Below are 15,960 nucleotides of genomic sequence, written 5' to 3'. Positions count from 1 at the left end.
CCTATCTTTTACCGGAGGCTATCATCCATTCCTTCACAGCATACCCTGTCCCGCCGCTACCAGCTGCACGGATAGCACTTCGATAGATTTTTGTCTTAACCATTCAACTTGAGCATCAGACACCGGCGGTCTCGCTCAAAATGGCCCAAAACAGCTTCGCTTCGCCTACTGGCCTTGGCATGCCCTCTGGTGGCCTCGCATCGCGCCGCGGTGGTCAGAGCATCAAGCCTCTATCCTTCGACGCCATCAAGGCTCAGCCCAACAGCGGGGACAACGGAGCGCCCACTCCTCGAACCAGCCGATCCCACCTTCTGGCTGGTCTCCGAACTGCCCCCAAGTCCGCCACCACTGGCAACTTCCCTGCTTCGCCTACTACTGCAGCCCCTACTTCCCAGCAGATGTACGGGAACAACAACGGCATGTCTTCCAACATGTACGCAGCCCCCGCAGGGTGCGTTCGGCGGCCCCAAGACTTCGCTTCCTCGCATGCCGAGCCAGCAGCAACAACCCCAGCAGCAGCAGCCTCAGCGACAGCAGCAGCAGCAGAGCTACAATCAGATGATGGGAGGTGGTCAACAGCAGTACGCCAACGGTCAGCACTACACTGCCGAACAGATCCTCCCGCCGCCTGAGATTCATCTCGACGAGCAGGAGGAGGGTATGGACCCTCTTCTGTATGCGCAAATGATGCAGGCCAACCTGTACCTGGCTCAGCAGCAGCAGCGTCTTCAGCAGCAGCTCATGCAAGTTCAGGCTGCTGCCCAGCAGTTTCAGGGTCTCAGCCTCAACGGCCAGGCCACGGTTCAGCAGCAGATTGCCATCTCGACCCTGTACCAGCAGCAACAGCAGCAGCTCCGCAACCTGCAGCAGCAGATGGCCTCGATGCCTTCTATTCAGCAGATGCAGCAGCCCCAGCAGAACATTTATACCTACTATGATCCCAGCACTGGCCAGACTTACTACGTCGACCAGAGCCAGGCTCAGAACGGGTTCAACCAAGCAAACAACAATGTCTACATGGAGCAGCCGTCGACCCCGCAGAACTTCAGCTTCCAGCAGAACAACACTCCCCGTGTTCAGGTGTCGCCCCCTGCCGATAACGAGAAGCCCTTCTTCCGTAGCAACTCGCCCCCTAAGAAGATGGAATTGACCGGTGAGCCAGAGCCTCTCCCACCACCATCTGCCAATGCTTTCCGCCGGGGTCACAAAAAGTCGGGTTCCCAGGCTGGCTCCAACGGGGCCCTGTCTCTCACTACCGACAACGGCCCCAGAACCGCCGGGCCCAAGACTGCTTCTTTCCCGATTTCTCCCATGCCCAACGCCTACGGTCCTGGCCAGGCTCGTGCGGGTGAGCACCCCCTTCGCCAACCCCGTGGCCCGCCTGCCATCGACGAGCTCCGAGCCAAGCCGACATCGAGACATGAAGGAAGCAAGAACTTTGCTGCCCGCACGCGCCGCTCCGCCCTGAACAACCTGGTCCGTGCTGGGTTTGAACGACGTAAGGGCACTGGCAGCAGCTCTGGTAGCATGAGCCCCGTCTCGGAAACTGCTGAGGAGGTTGGTACCCCTCTCACCGACAATGAATCCGACTCTGGGCGAAGCGGTTCCGGTAGCCTCTCTGGCGATGCTGAGCCCAGCCTCGCCAGTTCCCGCACGTCCGCTAGCGGTAGCTGGGGGCTATTGGTTCCGATCGCCCGAGTTCCCGCCAGAAGACGCGCAAGAGTGTTGACAGCCTGTCTAGTCAATGCGATAGCGACAGCGGAAGCTTTGCCAGCGTCTTTAAGAAGGGTTCTCAGCGCGACAACAAGCCCCAGTCGGTCGACGGACAGCGCAAGGCACCCCGGCTCGTGCTCACCAGCGCTGAGAAGCGCAAGGGTGGCATGACTGCATGAGTAACGAAGTGGGCTAGCTTTGTTACGCAATAACGATCGTTACGCCTCTTTTAACGATCGTGTTACCCGACCTTCGTCTCGCCCAGCCTCCCTGATGGAGTTGATCGACTCAACCCCGGCGCAGTTGACGGGCGAAGCCGTCGGGCGAAACGAAACGAATTGGTTCCTTTTGATTTTCTTGTACGGACTGGCGATCGGGTTCTGGTTTCTCAGCCATGGATGGCTGTTTGCGTTTATTTTTTGGTCGCGCGATATCTCCATTTTATTTCCTAGGGACCTTCAGTCGGTGGTCCTAGACATATTTGCAAACAAGGGGACGGACAGGCTTGGAGAGTATAGTCGCTGCGAAACCTTGAGGCATGCGCGGATTGGGAGAATCCGTGGGCGTGTCGTGTCGCTCCTCATCATGTTGCGTGTCCTTTCGGCACGTATGATTTAGGATTGGTGGCATACTGGTTGTTTATACTTCTCGTCATTCTTTCGACTTGCCAAAGATGGAAACAAAACATGTCCTTTGGCTGTCTAGCGCTCCGACGATCACAGATGGCCTTGAGCCTCTGGTAGGGCTGCGTCTCACTTATGACCCTTGTGGATGATGCTCTTTCCTATCTTTTTTACGCGCCAATTTGCGAGAGGAAAAAGAGGTACCAAAGTTAGCTCTTCGGTCATCATCATGGTGGAAATGATATGGAGATAGATGATTAGGGAATATCAAAATGAAATAGTAATCAAGTAAATGATCCGTCTGATACATCGTGGCTGCTCTCTACTGCTTTATGTGACAATCTGCTTAACTGCCAACTGTAAAGTTCCTCATCTATGCATGTCTGCCGTCGAAAGTCATCTCGTATCTCTGAATTCTGTAGAGCCAAGTCGCTGAGATTTCAAGTGTTGGATCGACTACATCGAAAACCAGTAAACTGAAAGGAACATAGGGATTCCGTTTGGACAGAATGAGTGCAGACTGGTAAGGGTGAAGCCACCAAGCAAGATAGGGCAACCTCGGTGATATTCTCTATTCGTAACAACTCACCCCCTTTCATCCATCTCGTATATACCAGGAGACCACTTCGCCGCGTTATCTGCCGATTGCTCTATGCTTCGCGCGGCCTCGAGATCACCTGTCCGATGTTCGATTCATGTAACCCGACATGATTGCTCTTCGCGATGAAACTTGGCGACAACTGTGAGCAGTGTCCGGCCTGAAGGCGGGCCTTTCATGAAGACTGTTATCAACGGCGATATCTCGGGGCGCTTTCTTTTTCGTTCTTCCACGAGAAGGCCTGTCTTTCAGAGAGCCGGAGTAGATTGCGGGACGGGGCCGGCGGAGGATGAGGTAGATGAAGAAGAAGTCGCCGGTTTTCCCCTAAGGCAACAAGGAAAAGGAGGTGCTGGGCACTACGTATGTTCGGCGTCTAGCCGGCCTTGTCCCTTTACTGAGAATGAGGATCTGGCCGCGGAGACGGCAATGACGGTGATAAGTAGACAGATGGCCAAATCTCCAAAGAAAGCCGTACCGGGGTCTGGGCGGTTTCACTGGCATAGTTCATACAGCAGCGATACTGATCCCTCGTCGCTTATCATGTTCCATCATCGGATAGTACGATAGGCAGTAAGTAGACAATCTTCGTTAATTCATGAGTGGCATGGAAAGACCATGCAGTTTACATCTAAACAGCAACCCAGCTACCGTTCTCTACTTTTTCCCAAACAGCGCCTCCTTCGTATCATAGGTATACACGAGGTCCTTGTGCCAGTAGTTGGGCGCGTCCGCCTTGGCGATCATCCAGGCCTTATCCAGCGCTGCCACGACGTCGTCGGGCAGGGGCCCCTTCTCGAGGTTATCCAGGTTGCTCTCGAGCTGCTCGAGGCTCGAGATGCCGATGATGATGCCGTCGCCGGCGCCGGAGCCGGACTCGCCCACCCGGAGGGCCGAGTGGTGGCGGACCCAGCGCAGCGCCGTCTCGATCATGGTGAGGCCCTCCTTCTCGTGCTGCGCGACGGCCGCCTCGACGACGCGCAGGGCCTCGAACGTGCTGTCCTTGAAGTAGCGGCCCCGGTAGTTGCGCCCGGTCCCGTGCGCGTCGCTGAAGCGGCCCTCGGCGGGCGTCATGTCCTTGCTCTTGATCTTGCCGCTGAAGAGGCCGCCCGCGATCGGGTTGTAGACGACGACGTCGAGGCCGTAGCGGCGGCAGGCCGGGAGCAGCTCGGGCTCGAGCCCGCGCGTGATGGCGTTGTACATGCCCTGGTAGATGGTCGGGCGGACCCAGCCGTTGGCTTGGCAGAGCATGACCACCTCGGCCAGCTCGAAGGCCGTGTAGTTGGACACGCCCAGCCGCACGAACTTGCCGGCCTTGTGCAGCTGGTCGAGGGCGGCGAAGGTCTCGGCGAAGGGGGTGGCGCGGTCGGCGGCGTGGACGTAGAGGATCTGCGGACCAAAGCGTCAATTAGTGTGTGCGTTGCTAGAATAAGAAAGTAGGTTATGCATGCATGACATCCGAGTGGCTGTTACACTGCATGTCTCTTCTTGGCTTGGAGACATATATTCTCCAACTGTGCAACATGGAATCTCAATGCGCAATTTCTCCTCTTCTTTTCCCCCAAATGTGGAATATACTCACATCAACGCAATCCGTCCCCAACTCCTTCAAGCTCGTCTCGACGCTCTCCTGAACCTTGAGGCCCTGATGGTCGCCGTCCTCGCCGGGGTACTTGACCTTGGTGGCGAGGGTGAGGCCGCGGTCCTTCCAGCCGGCCTGGCGCGTAAAGGCCTCCTGGGCGCCAGCGACGTAGACGCGGGCCGTGTCGACCTCGGAGTAGCCGCGCTGCTTCTGGAAGACGTCGAGCACGCGCCCGTAGACGGCCGGGTCGGTGATGCGGGCGCCCGCGGACTCGGTCGGGCCGAAGGTCATCAGGCCCAGGATCACGCGGGGCTTGCCCGTGGAGGGGACGGTGAGGGGCATGATGGGGGCGGTTGTGTTGTTTGTTTGCTGGAGTCGACGACTTCTGATGGATTCGATGTATCGCGGAGGCACGATGATGGATGCCTTCCGAGAGGTATGAAGCAAGGCAAAGGGACGAGATATTTATTTATTTATTACCGCAAGTCGGGTGAACATGGGTACGGTTGAGCCCAGAAGGTGGGACGACGAACAGACAGCAGCAGCAGCAGCATTCCCATAGCGGGGTTCCCGCGGGTGCGTATGTCAGTATCTCGCCATTGCCTTCTTCGTACTTAAGCTTAAGGCCGAACTCCGCGGCGCATGCATCTCCTGGAAATGGGTTTGCTCATTCACGGTAGAGTTGCGGTCCTGCTGCGCGAAGCGAGCTTGATGGCATCATTTTCGGCGATAACCTTCCACTAGCCCTCTCTCACACCCCACTGGCCACCCGCGGACCTAGCCTTTGGCGGGGTAGTTGGACGGCGGCGGCTGCCAACACAACAACGCATGGGAATATCGTCAATTTGCTTGTTAGGTTACTGGATGGCTCATGGACATATGGAGGAGTTAACAGATATATTGGTTTCTTCGCCGGATCTAAAACCCGACATGTCATGGGTGTTTCAAACAGTAGTGGTTAATTCCGGACAAGTAAGCCTAGACGTCGCGGTCGACATTTGTCAGCCTCCATAGATCTACAGAACGCCTTACTGATGGCCGATGCGAGGACACATGGATGTGTACTATTATGTACGGGATTTCATTTCGCTCAAGAACAATATCTGACGTTTGCATCAGTCGCTTCCGTCCGAGATGGTACTCCCCGGCGTTTCCACGGGTTCCCAACACCTGCCGGATTACACGCTGGAATGCAAGCCGGACATGTTTTATCCATCAGGCAGTTCGTAGTTGAGAGCCATCGTCTCCTGAGAACAATCCCCTGGCCAGTTCCCCCGTCCAAATCTTAGAGATATCTAAATAAGGATAGAGAGGTATGCAGAGTTTGGTGTCACTAATGAAACCCCCATACTCAACCCAGGGAGACCTCTTGGGGTCCCAAAAGGGCTCGCTACCAGCTGCTGGGATAGTGGCCAATACCCTTAGGCGATATCATATATCTTCTCATCTGCCAGAATACAAGTGCCTTCGCATTGCATATGTAATGTGGTCAATGAAGAAGTGAGTATAGAAGCCTATAGTACCACAAAACATTATCAATACACCAGGGCATAGTACTTAGCTGCCATAAGGAGCGGCGGAAGCTGAGGTTGGGGGTTTGATAAATCCGCCAGCTTCCAATCGAAAAGGGGGTGCGTGGGAGGGACATTCCATCGCCAAATCAGAGCCTCATCGCGCACGAGAACCATCTTCCGATCAGCTACCACTTTCCAGATATCATGCAGTCCCAAGGGAAGTTTATCTACCCACTTGTGAATCAGCATGGCTCATGTAAAAAGCGAAAGTACTGTCGGAACAAGAAAGTGATGTTATCTCATCAGTTTCTGGGCAGACAGTCAAGTTCTCACATGCAGTCAGATCAACCATCTCATCCATATGCCACACTCAAAAAGGCGACAAAAACAAACCTCCTGGGGGAAAAACGAACGCGACGAACCGAAAACGAAACATAGAAACCACAATGAGACATGACCGTCCCAACATGCCCAATCAATATGAATGAACCCTAAGTAAACCCAAGAGTGCAAAGTCAATTCAAAAGAACGCCCACCACACACCAACCAGATCAGCTCGCTGCCTTACTTTGACGAAGAAAGAAGAAGAGGAGCCCGAAACCGCTGATCAGTGTGTATATCTCATCTATCAAGTATATACAGCCCAATAACCCTGACCCATAAAGAAAAAAGTCAAAACGCCGTCTCATGCCGAATGCATGTCCCTCCTTGTTCCTTCCACCCTATAGTCGCTGTTCCTGCATGGTCCCCGACCGACCCAGCATAAGAAGAAGTAATGTGAAATAATGAATTCGTCTTCCTTCGTTATATCCAGAACCACTCGTGACAGGAAGACCATAGGTGCCGCCATGCACCACCCTCGCTTGGAGTAGACCAGTCGACTCTACTCCCTCAAAAACACTGCCGCTCGTATCCTCTAGTACCCACAACCTCTATACTCGTTTGGTTGATACTGAATCGATGCGGACTATGTCTGCTCTAGACCGTCACTCGCCTTGCTGTCTATTCACAACAGACACGTAATAGCACAAGCACCAAAATGCGCCACCAAACCTTCTACCTTCACCGCAAAAGAGAATAAACCACACCGCCTCTTCGTTATTTCTCTTAATAGCCAACTACCGGGCCCCATCCTTGTCGCTCTCATCATCGCTGTCCCACTCCGCCTCGACCGAAGCGTCGTGGGCCTTGCGCTCGGCATCCTCAGTCATCTCGCGCCAAGTGCTCCAGCTGAGCATGAGGAACGCAACAATGATGAGGCATCCACCGAGGATCGCGGCAAGGGACATGCGCTCGCCGGTGCGGAACCAGTCGGCGATGGCGACGATGAATATGGTCAGCAGCGCCGCGACGGAGCTGAGGACGGGGCTCGTGAGCGAGATGAGCACTAAGAACGAGCCCGCGAATGTCGCGTTCATGACCACACTCAAGAACAGCCACACGGCCGTCTCGCCGGTAGGCAGCTCGAACGTCTCCCACCCGAGCCAGTGCAGCAGCGGCAAGGGAACCCACAGCACCGTCAGCGTGAAGGTGCCGATGCAGGATCCGAACGCGTTGGCGAAGATCATGCCGCGGTTGGGCGCCACGCCTTCGGGCGGGCACGCCCAGCGCTTGTAGAGCACCTCGTACAGGCCGTACAGGATGCTGCCGGCGCCGATGATCATGTTGCCGAGGAAGCGGGTGCCGGAGCTGGTATCGGGGCCCTTGGAGGCGTCCTCAGGCTTGCTGTCGCCGTAGGCCACAATCAAGACGCCGACGATGGCTATGAGGACCGCGACGCTCTTGTCGAGGCGCAGCTTTTCCTTCAGGAGCGGCACGCTGAAGGCGTAGGCGAAGAAGGCGGAGCAGTTGTAGATGGCCGTCAGGTCGCTCGGGCTCGTCATGTTGACGGCGAGGTACCAGCTGAGCCCGGCAATGGTCAGCGCCGTCGTGATGAACGCCGTGGTGCGGATCAGGTAGGGCCAGGGGCTCGTGCTTGTCTCCTGCTTGGAGGGCTCGAGGTCCTGGTGTCGGACCTGCTGCGCCGTGCTGCGCAGTATCGCGACGTGGCGGCGCCAGAAGGTGGGCCAGGGCGTGTTCCATTTCTGCACGCGGAGGATGAGCAGCTGCACCGGCCACAGCATCGCCCACGAGCCGTGCGTCAGGTACAGCATGCAGTAGGCCTTGTTCCAGCCCTTCTCGTTCTGCACGTACGCGCCCAGCTCCGTCTGGATCGTGAAGGACACGAGCGAGATGACGAGGAAGACGGCTGCGAATATGTACTTTTTCCGCGCGGCCATGACGGCTTGCGTGTCGGGCGACCGGGACCGCATCGTTGATCGCCGGCTGAGGCGTGGCCGCGAGGGTGTGGCTTTGGGCGAGGGCGACCTCAGGCTGTCGTATGGGGTGCGGCCGCGCTCCATGTCATCATTGTCGTCGTCGGCCTTGAACAGGAGCGGGTCGGCGGACCGGCCATTGTTCTGGCGGAGGTAAGAAGGTCTATCCATGTCGTCTTCGTCTCCTCCGTCGTCGTCGCTGTTGCTGATGATATCGGAGTCGGTGCTCTTGCGATTGCGGTGGTATCTGGAGGAATTGGCACGCGTGTTGCCGTGGGTGAGGTGGTTCCTGTCCCGGGCTTGGTCCTCGCCGTCTGTCGAGTACTCGTCTTCGGGGACGAAGGAGAGGCGTCTGTCTATCACGGGGGTGCGGCCGCCCACTGTGTCGGTGCCGCTGCCAATCCAGTCGGAGATGTCGCTGGATGCATATGAGGCAGCTGATAGCGGGGAGGGCTCGGGCTGGTTGGCAGAGTCGCTGAGGTGGGAGTAGCGGGCGGTCGGATGGAGGCTTGCCGGTGGGATCCTCGACAACCTGATGTTGTTTGAAGACATGAATCGTCGGGGTGCGACACACTATTAGTAGGGAAACGAGCGACAAGAAGTGGAGCAATTAAAACACAGTTGAGTTTGCGGCTGCAACGCCTTGGAGAGAAAAAGGATAATAGGTGGTAGGGCTTGTTGGCGGTGGTAAGGAGCGACTTGGTTTGGCGTGGTTTAGCTGCAGCGGAAAGGTTGTCAATGGGATGCGACGTGATGGGTTCCAGTGACAGGATTCGGTGTTGAAGGTAACACGTGCATAGAAAAGGGTGCTGTAGCGGCAGTAGCGAAGGGGGCCCCCAGCCATTACGCCATCCCTTGACCCCCTAATTCGTTAATCTTAGGGGCCGCTTGGGGGTGGACAAGGACTGGACAAGGACTGGGCTGGGCAGCACTGGTAGACTGGGCAGACTGGGCAGCCCGGCAAGGCCCTGGTTGACCACCAATGCCCAGCCTGCCAGCCCAGTAAAGCTGGGCAAGATAACGGCCGCTTGACCCGGTCCTGCACGATAAGTGCATTGATCTTGCATGGTCAACTGATCCCCACCAACCCAAGCCCCTTCCGCCCTAGCGCTTCACCTGCCGGGGTCCACTGCAACGATAGAACACCACCCCCAGAGTAACTTCCAGCCTCACATTGTTGTCAACGTGCCCTTTGCTCGATCGTAAATAAGGATGCGATTTGTGTCTTCTACAGTAGCGATTTGTTCGTATGATATCTTATCTTGTGATTCTTGCGATGATGTCACTGGCTGGGGATACAGCAGCGAACGGACCGTTTCCTTTGCGAGGCACGCTCCCGTCAATTTACACGTGGTAGCACACACACACGCATCTTCCCGTCCAGACACGAGTCCGCACACTAGCAAACATGTCGACGATATAGCGTACAGACGGAGACATGACTAGTGTTGCAACAACCGGTTTACTGTTCTGCGATTAATTTCTCACAGATAATACCCCGCGTTGATGTATTTGACGGCGGCCGACAGGCAAGAGAACCCATCATGTCTTGGAACGATTGCAGGCTATGCAAGTTTGGCTTTTTGGGGGGGTTCTTTTGCTTTTTGACTCATACCAGCCCAGGCCAGCAGAAGCAAGTGACTCACAACCGAGCAAACGCAACACACATCGACTCAAAAAAGAAGGTATTATACATGCCGTTGCGCAAGCCGTTGCTGCTTGGGCGGATGGTACTCTCTGATTACCTAGGCATCATCACTACATACACGGCGTCAGTCAGATCCCTTGGTCTTCAAGATGACTAATCCTGACTGTCAAGATAATCATCTACGATAAAATGCACAGCACAGGCAAGGGGTATGGCGCGTAGTTGGGCCAGCCATGATGGGATCACAGCTCGTGAGATCCGACATGATAGGCTATCTACATCATTCCAGGCTGTCGTCTCCATCAAGGATATTTCGCTTGAGTGTATTCATTATGCTCGGGGAGCAGTTATCTACTAGCGAGGATCTCGAAGCTGTCAATCTACTTGGTTCTCGTAGTAAGATGTCTTGTCTTGGTTGCCTGCTTTCATTCCCTTCTAATGCTCTCATTGTTTACTTACATGTAGTTTCTTAGCCACTAGATGGTTCACAAAATAAATACCGATACTGTGTACCCTGTATTGAATCGAATGGGTCCTATCACTGAGAGAGAATGTATGTTGGTCTTTGGTCTGTTGGCATCAGCCTCTTCCGATGGGAACGAAGACTACACAATCGCAACAGACTATGTCGGCGAAGAAGTGTCATTATAGTGATCATGTTGTGCTTAGTGGATGGACAATCGATTGCTTCGACCAGGTTCCAAGCTTGGAGGTGTCCTACCTATCAGTACAATTCTATAAATGCTGTCCAAATGTTGTGAGGCTTGGTACAGTCCTGCAAATTCTCCCTTCCACACCGAAAGCAGCCAGTCTTCGAAAGGCGTGCTGGTAATCGCGGGCAACAAGCGCTTTATTTCCTCCACTGGCTTTTGGGCTATTTGATGGCCTCTCAAATTCCCTGAATCAAAATTGTTCTCCCAAACCCGAACTCAGGCAAGAAACGTCACACTGCGTTCCGATAACCCAACCTGTCTGGTAGCCGACACAACCATTGTTCAACTCTACACATCGCCGAGAATTGACAAGGCCTTGCGATGCCATCATGCAGCGATACACTGTCACCATTGTGGCGCCAGATGCAGAGCATCTGGCCCTTCTTGTCCCGTTCCAACCCTCTGCCTTGGTAGCAGCCTTTGTTGATGAACTGTACACGCGGGCTGTGAAGCATGGTTCAACCATCGCTAAAAGCACCCATCTCGCGACGCTTCATCTTGGTAGCGACACTGGACCGATTATCGATCCCGAAGATGTACTTTCAGACGCGTTGCAAGATCCCAAGCTCGAGAATGTCTTCGCCATCTTCACACTCAAAGAAACCACCATCAGCACATCAGATTCTGGACAGGGAACATCAATCGGAACTAATCCAGACTCACCTGGTTTATTCTACTTTCGTATCGTAACAGCAGCGAGCGCCAGAGCTGAGGGACCCTATCCTATAATTCACCTGCCTCCGACAGCAACGATCCGCCATCTCCGCGACACTATTACTGATAGGCTCGGCGTCGCACACATCTTCGATGACGATACAGATCTGCGTGAGTGCAACTGCCGACTTGCACAAGAGCTCACGCATTATCCAATACAGGATAGCTCATTCCTTGTTGTGCATGGAAAGAGTGTTGTAGAGCAGCTCCGACTGGAGGAGCGAGCAGAATCATATATATACGCTGCACTACGATCGCACCTTGGTTCCGACATCGAAGGAACGAAACATATTTCAATTAGACCCGGGCCATTTGACCGAAACCCATTGGCAGCTTATACCGAGTCAACTGTCATTTCGATCTGTTCTAAGAAGCGACATCCACCTGTCGGCGATATGGTAGAGGAAGCAGGGGTTGAACAGGAGATACATTCTGTTCTAGATCTTCACACTATTGAGCAACCAATCCACCCTTCTTGTATGGACATCACGCTGGAAGAGTCCGGCTTAGGCGATGTTGCTGTTGATGGAATCATTGATATATATTGCGTCAACCGTCAAACAACAGGTGAGGATATTGCCAGAATCAGCAGATCCAATGTCTTCCGCGCCCGCCCTCACTGGGAGCCGGAAGTAGCACAATCACGCCGCGGCATGTCAATATTCCTGTCTTCTTTGTGGGTTCTCACTTCGCTTGTACAGAACACGAAAGACGGTGAGAGATTCCAGGATGCGGTTTTTCATGTCTTTGACCAGCTGACCAAGTTCCCGCCCGCACTTCGGACCTTGTTCATCCTAATACAAAGAATCAACCCAACTGCCGTCGAGATCGCTGCATTGAGCCAGGCAATGTACGAAGTTCTCGACGACTTCGTGGTCGATTTCATTCATCTTCTTGACTTCGACCATCGCCGTGTGTTCGAAGGTGCGCGGCTGTGGTTTGGATACGTACTGGACAAAGCCAAGGCTTTGCCACCGTTAAGTGGCGATTCTACTGTGCTTCCGTGGATTCAAAGCCTCAAGGTGCATACTTTACAGGATCACAAGACTGGCGAAGGCCTACTGAAGCCTATTCGGACATCTCAAGGTCTCATGGAAGCCACTCTATTCGAGTACCTGCAAGGCGCTGGCTTGCTAGCCGACAGTGATCAACGAATCGACATGGTGTCAACCGCTGTCAACCCTGAAATCTTGTGCGTCGCGCTACTAAGCGGAGGCATGGGGTCAATCACGGCTGTTCTTTCGAGACCCAGAAAGGTCGGCTTTGACGTTGAAGATGGGGAATTGGGAGACCTTGACCATCTGTCGGAGCTTTGCGCGCGCAACAAGTTAGATGCCCACATGCCCAGTCAACTTGCCTCAAGCATTGCACCTTGTCTTACCTTTGATTGGGAGGCCAATCTTGCCGTCTACATTGGCAAACAAGGACATGGAACACCTGTCGGTTCTCCTACTTTGTTCAGGCCCTTTCATGTTGAAGATACCACAGAGGTGGCGACCGACGAACGACTTACAGCACATTTCCTCAAGGGTTTCCAAGACGACGGTACGGCGGCGTTTGACCAATACGGCGGTACCACGGTAAAAAGAATGCTCGCGCCTGATGAACTCTTGATGTTCTGTGTTGATCTCAGCGCCAGCATGGGTCAAGATATCGACTTCACTGGTGCAAACGACCTCGAAGAACGACCCAGGAAACCCGATATTGAGGCGTTTATAGATCCTGTAATGTATCACCAGGGTAGTCTTGGCGCTGGAAAGGAGACGTTGTGTGACTATGAAGGGTTCGGCGACATGATCGCCATAGTCGCCCAGGCCAGCCCAGCTCAATACCGCGACGTGGCAGCAAAGGTCCTCGACATGATGCGAATTATGCTGTCGACAGAAATATGTCGCCAATCGGAGGAGGAACTAAGTCACAAAGAAGAATCCAGATTACACAGTCTCAAAGTCATGTGGTCATTCTTGAAGACCGACGAAGAATCGATCCTCAATCTCCTGATCTATCACGCGGCGACGACGTCAGAAGAAACCTCCCAGCAATGGACCTGGCTCCCAGGCGATGAAATGCCCGCGAACAGCATGTGTTGTCGCTTCCCAAAGGTTACCAGTCATGCTGCACACCTGCCCAGTCACCTACAATATCCTTTATCCAAAACATTGTTGCTAGATTCTGTGACTGCCGCTGATGGCAACACATACTCGTGTGCTGCAATCAAGAAGTGGTTCAGCATTCAAACGTCCTCTCCCAAAACTGGAGAGCCGCTACAGAACACCAAAGTTCAACCAGATAAGGAGAAACGCACTGCTGCACGCCATTGGAAGACGGGAGATGATCTAGCATGCCTTGGCAACCATAATGCCCTGCCGAGGCCAACAAAACGTCCCAAGATTCAAAAACTTAGAGTGGTCTTTGACAGTCTAGATAAGTCGTTTCAGAGGGACATATTACCTTCAACGGCACTTGAGGATCTCTATGCCTTGGCATTTCCTGGGTTAGAGGGCCAGGTCCCCGCCTTCCAGCTCTCGACTGACAAACACGAGCCCCTCGCAACCAATTCGAAGGCGACTATGCGAGCGGTGGGTATTGGGAGCGGTAACCATATACGAGTACAAACTGCCGGAGATTACGCACCGAGCGATGTCCCTCCTGGCAGCTCGCCTCCTATCAAGGAACGAGTGCTCGTCAAAGTCTATGACCACACCCACTCTATGCTCTTCAGCTACTGGGTATATCGTGACACTGATCAGACAATATCCTCGGTGATCTGGAAGTACTGGCGCTACTGTCTTCAGGAGCGTCGTGATGTTGATATCGAGGAAATGGAAATCCGAACAGATATTAAACAAATCGCCGACGGCTTGCTCACCTGGACCACTCAAAAGAGACACAAGCGGCTGTCAACCCTGTTTAATCGCCATTGCTGCCATGGACACCTCGGAAGGGAGAGTGCTTTGGTCGAAGAAGGCGCAGTTCACAGCGACCACCAGCCTTTGGTTCTGAAACTGAGTGCGGTTAGACCAGAGCGTGCTACAAAGAACAAGAGCAGGAGCCAGCTCTCTCGCTTAGATTTTCTCAAGCAAATGACCGAGGTAAGTCGATTCTGTCGACGGAAGATGCGTACACGTTGTCTCTCTGACTAACATGCATGATTTAGAAAACGATCAATCGTATACTGGCGTATGACTACAAGCCACACGTTGGTCTGGTGACTTTCGCGACCAAGCCCACACTTGCCATGGACATCTCTTATGCCTTTGAGAACGCCCAGCTGTCGATCGACAACATGCAAGCTGGAGGCGATACGGCGCTGTGGGACGCTCTTGCTCTTGGGGCCGATCAGTTGAATGACTACGGCAAGAAATTCCCGCATCTCAAGAAGCGCATCATATGCATCAGTGACGGCCTTGATACCAGTTCGTCCACGACTACATCAGCTGCTGTTCTGAATGATATCCAGAGAGCCGGCATCGTAGTCGATAGCATCTCGCTGGGCGGCGGGGACAAGAATTACCTCATGAACATGTCACACCGGCTGGTAAGATTAATTACCTGTTATGAAGTGTGCGTATGAGACTAACCATTCATTACTCTCAGGGTGGCTACCTCTTCCAGCCCAAGACATTGTTGCAGGCTCTCACCATTTGCGAGTTGGAACCTTTCCTGTCGCTGACAGAGCGGCCAACTGCCCAGATCCCTAAGCAACTTACCATCACCCAAGCGGACGAGGATATTTTTCCACCGCGCAAAAAGCACCCGAACTCGGACGGTAGCTTCATATGCGTGACGACCTTCGCCGAAACCCACGCCACCGACCGTGCCGGCCGGCCCGGAACCAGACCCTCGAAACTGCGAACCGCCCGTCTCCTGCAAGAGATCCGCGCCCTCGCCCAGAGCGCCGCTCCGTGCATGCCCGACGTGTACATCAGCGCCGCCGACCTGGGCATCTGGAAGATCGTCCTGAGCGCGCCGGCCTCCAAGGACACGCCCTACGCCGCGGGCACCTTCCTGCTCCACCTGCACGCCGAGGAGGGCCGGTACCCGACCTTTGCGCCGCGGGTCTGGTTCGCGACCCCGATCCGGCACCCGAGCGTGAGCGAGCACGGGCGCGTCTGCCTCCCCGTCCTGGACCGGGACTGGACGACCGACACGTCCATGCCCACGCTCTTCGACGCCATCCGGAACCTGTTCTTCCAGACGGAGCACGTGGATACGATCAACACCACCGCGACTCTGAGCATGCATCGCGACGAGGCCGCCTTCGAGAACGAGGTCCGTGAACATGTGCGCAAATACGCCACCAAGTCGAAGAAGGAATGGCGAGCTGAGTTGCTGGGTTCTTCCTGAGGAACGGGATACTTGCGTGTGGAAGACGGGGTCACTCGATGTTTACCTACTGATATTATCATGAGTCGCACATGAAACCATGACGATATGATCGCCCTAATGTTGCCGTGGAAAAGCAAGTCATGAAAGACTGCCATTACTGGCGGAGGAGAAATGTTTAGATAATGACTGTACTTATATCTCCTAATACACAAAG

The 15,960-nt window shown here is 54.3% G+C and overlaps 4 protein-coding genes across 4 annotated transcripts; 2 read left to right on the top strand and 2 right to left on the bottom strand.

Moving 5' to 3' along the window:
• Window positions 1-140: 140 nt before the first annotated feature.
• Window positions 141-1,892, top strand: PG997_011479 (uncharacterized protein; the record flags this gene model as incomplete). Its single annotated transcript, XM_066815794.1, is given in 3 exon segments — window positions 141-451; window positions 495-1,698; window positions 1,710-1,892. The coding sequence occupies 3 exon segments, from the start codon at window positions 141-143 to the stop codon at window positions 1,890-1,892; spliced, it is 1,698 nt and encodes a 565-aa protein (XP_066665084.1).
• A 1,696-nt stretch (window positions 1,893-3,588) lies between these two features.
• Window positions 3,589-4,855, bottom strand: PG997_011478 (aldo/keto reductase; the record flags this gene model as incomplete). The annotated part of the gene is made up of 2 exons (XM_066815793.1): window positions 3,589-4,320; window positions 4,514-4,855. The coding sequence occupies 2 exons, from the start codon at window positions 4,853-4,855 to the stop codon at window positions 3,589-3,591; spliced, it is 1,074 nt and encodes a 357-aa protein (XP_066665083.1).
• Window positions 4,856-7,145: 2,290 nt separating this feature from the next.
• On the bottom strand, window positions 7,146-8,894 carry PG997_011477 (uncharacterized protein; the record flags this gene model as incomplete). The annotated part of the gene is made up of 1 exon (XM_066815792.1): window positions 7,146-8,894. The coding sequence occupies one exon, from the start codon at window positions 8,892-8,894 to the stop codon at window positions 7,146-7,148; it is 1,749 nt and encodes a 582-aa protein (XP_066665082.1).
• Window positions 8,895-11,896: 3,002 nt separating this feature from the next.
• PG997_011476 (uncharacterized protein) lies at window positions 11,897-15,764 on the top strand (the record flags this gene model as incomplete). Its single annotated transcript, XM_066815791.1, has 3 exons — window positions 11,897-14,509; window positions 14,575-14,955; window positions 15,015-15,764. 3 exons carry the CDS (start codon window positions 11,897-11,899, stop codon window positions 15,762-15,764), a joined length of 3,744 nt encoding a protein of 1,247 aa, XP_066665081.1.
• Window positions 15,765-15,960: the final 196 nt, after the last annotated feature.

The sequence above is a fragment of the Apiospora hydei genome (genome assembly GCF_038363865.1).
Source record: "Apiospora hydei strain CBS 114990 chromosome Unknown utg000008l_segment0_segment0, whole genome shotgun sequence".
NCBI classification, from domain to species: Eukaryota; Fungi; Ascomycota; class Sordariomycetes; order Amphisphaeriales; family Apiosporaceae; genus Apiospora; species Apiospora hydei.
The sequence above is the reverse complement of the archived record's forward strand: the minus strand, read 5'-3'. Positions and strand labels throughout refer to the sequence as shown.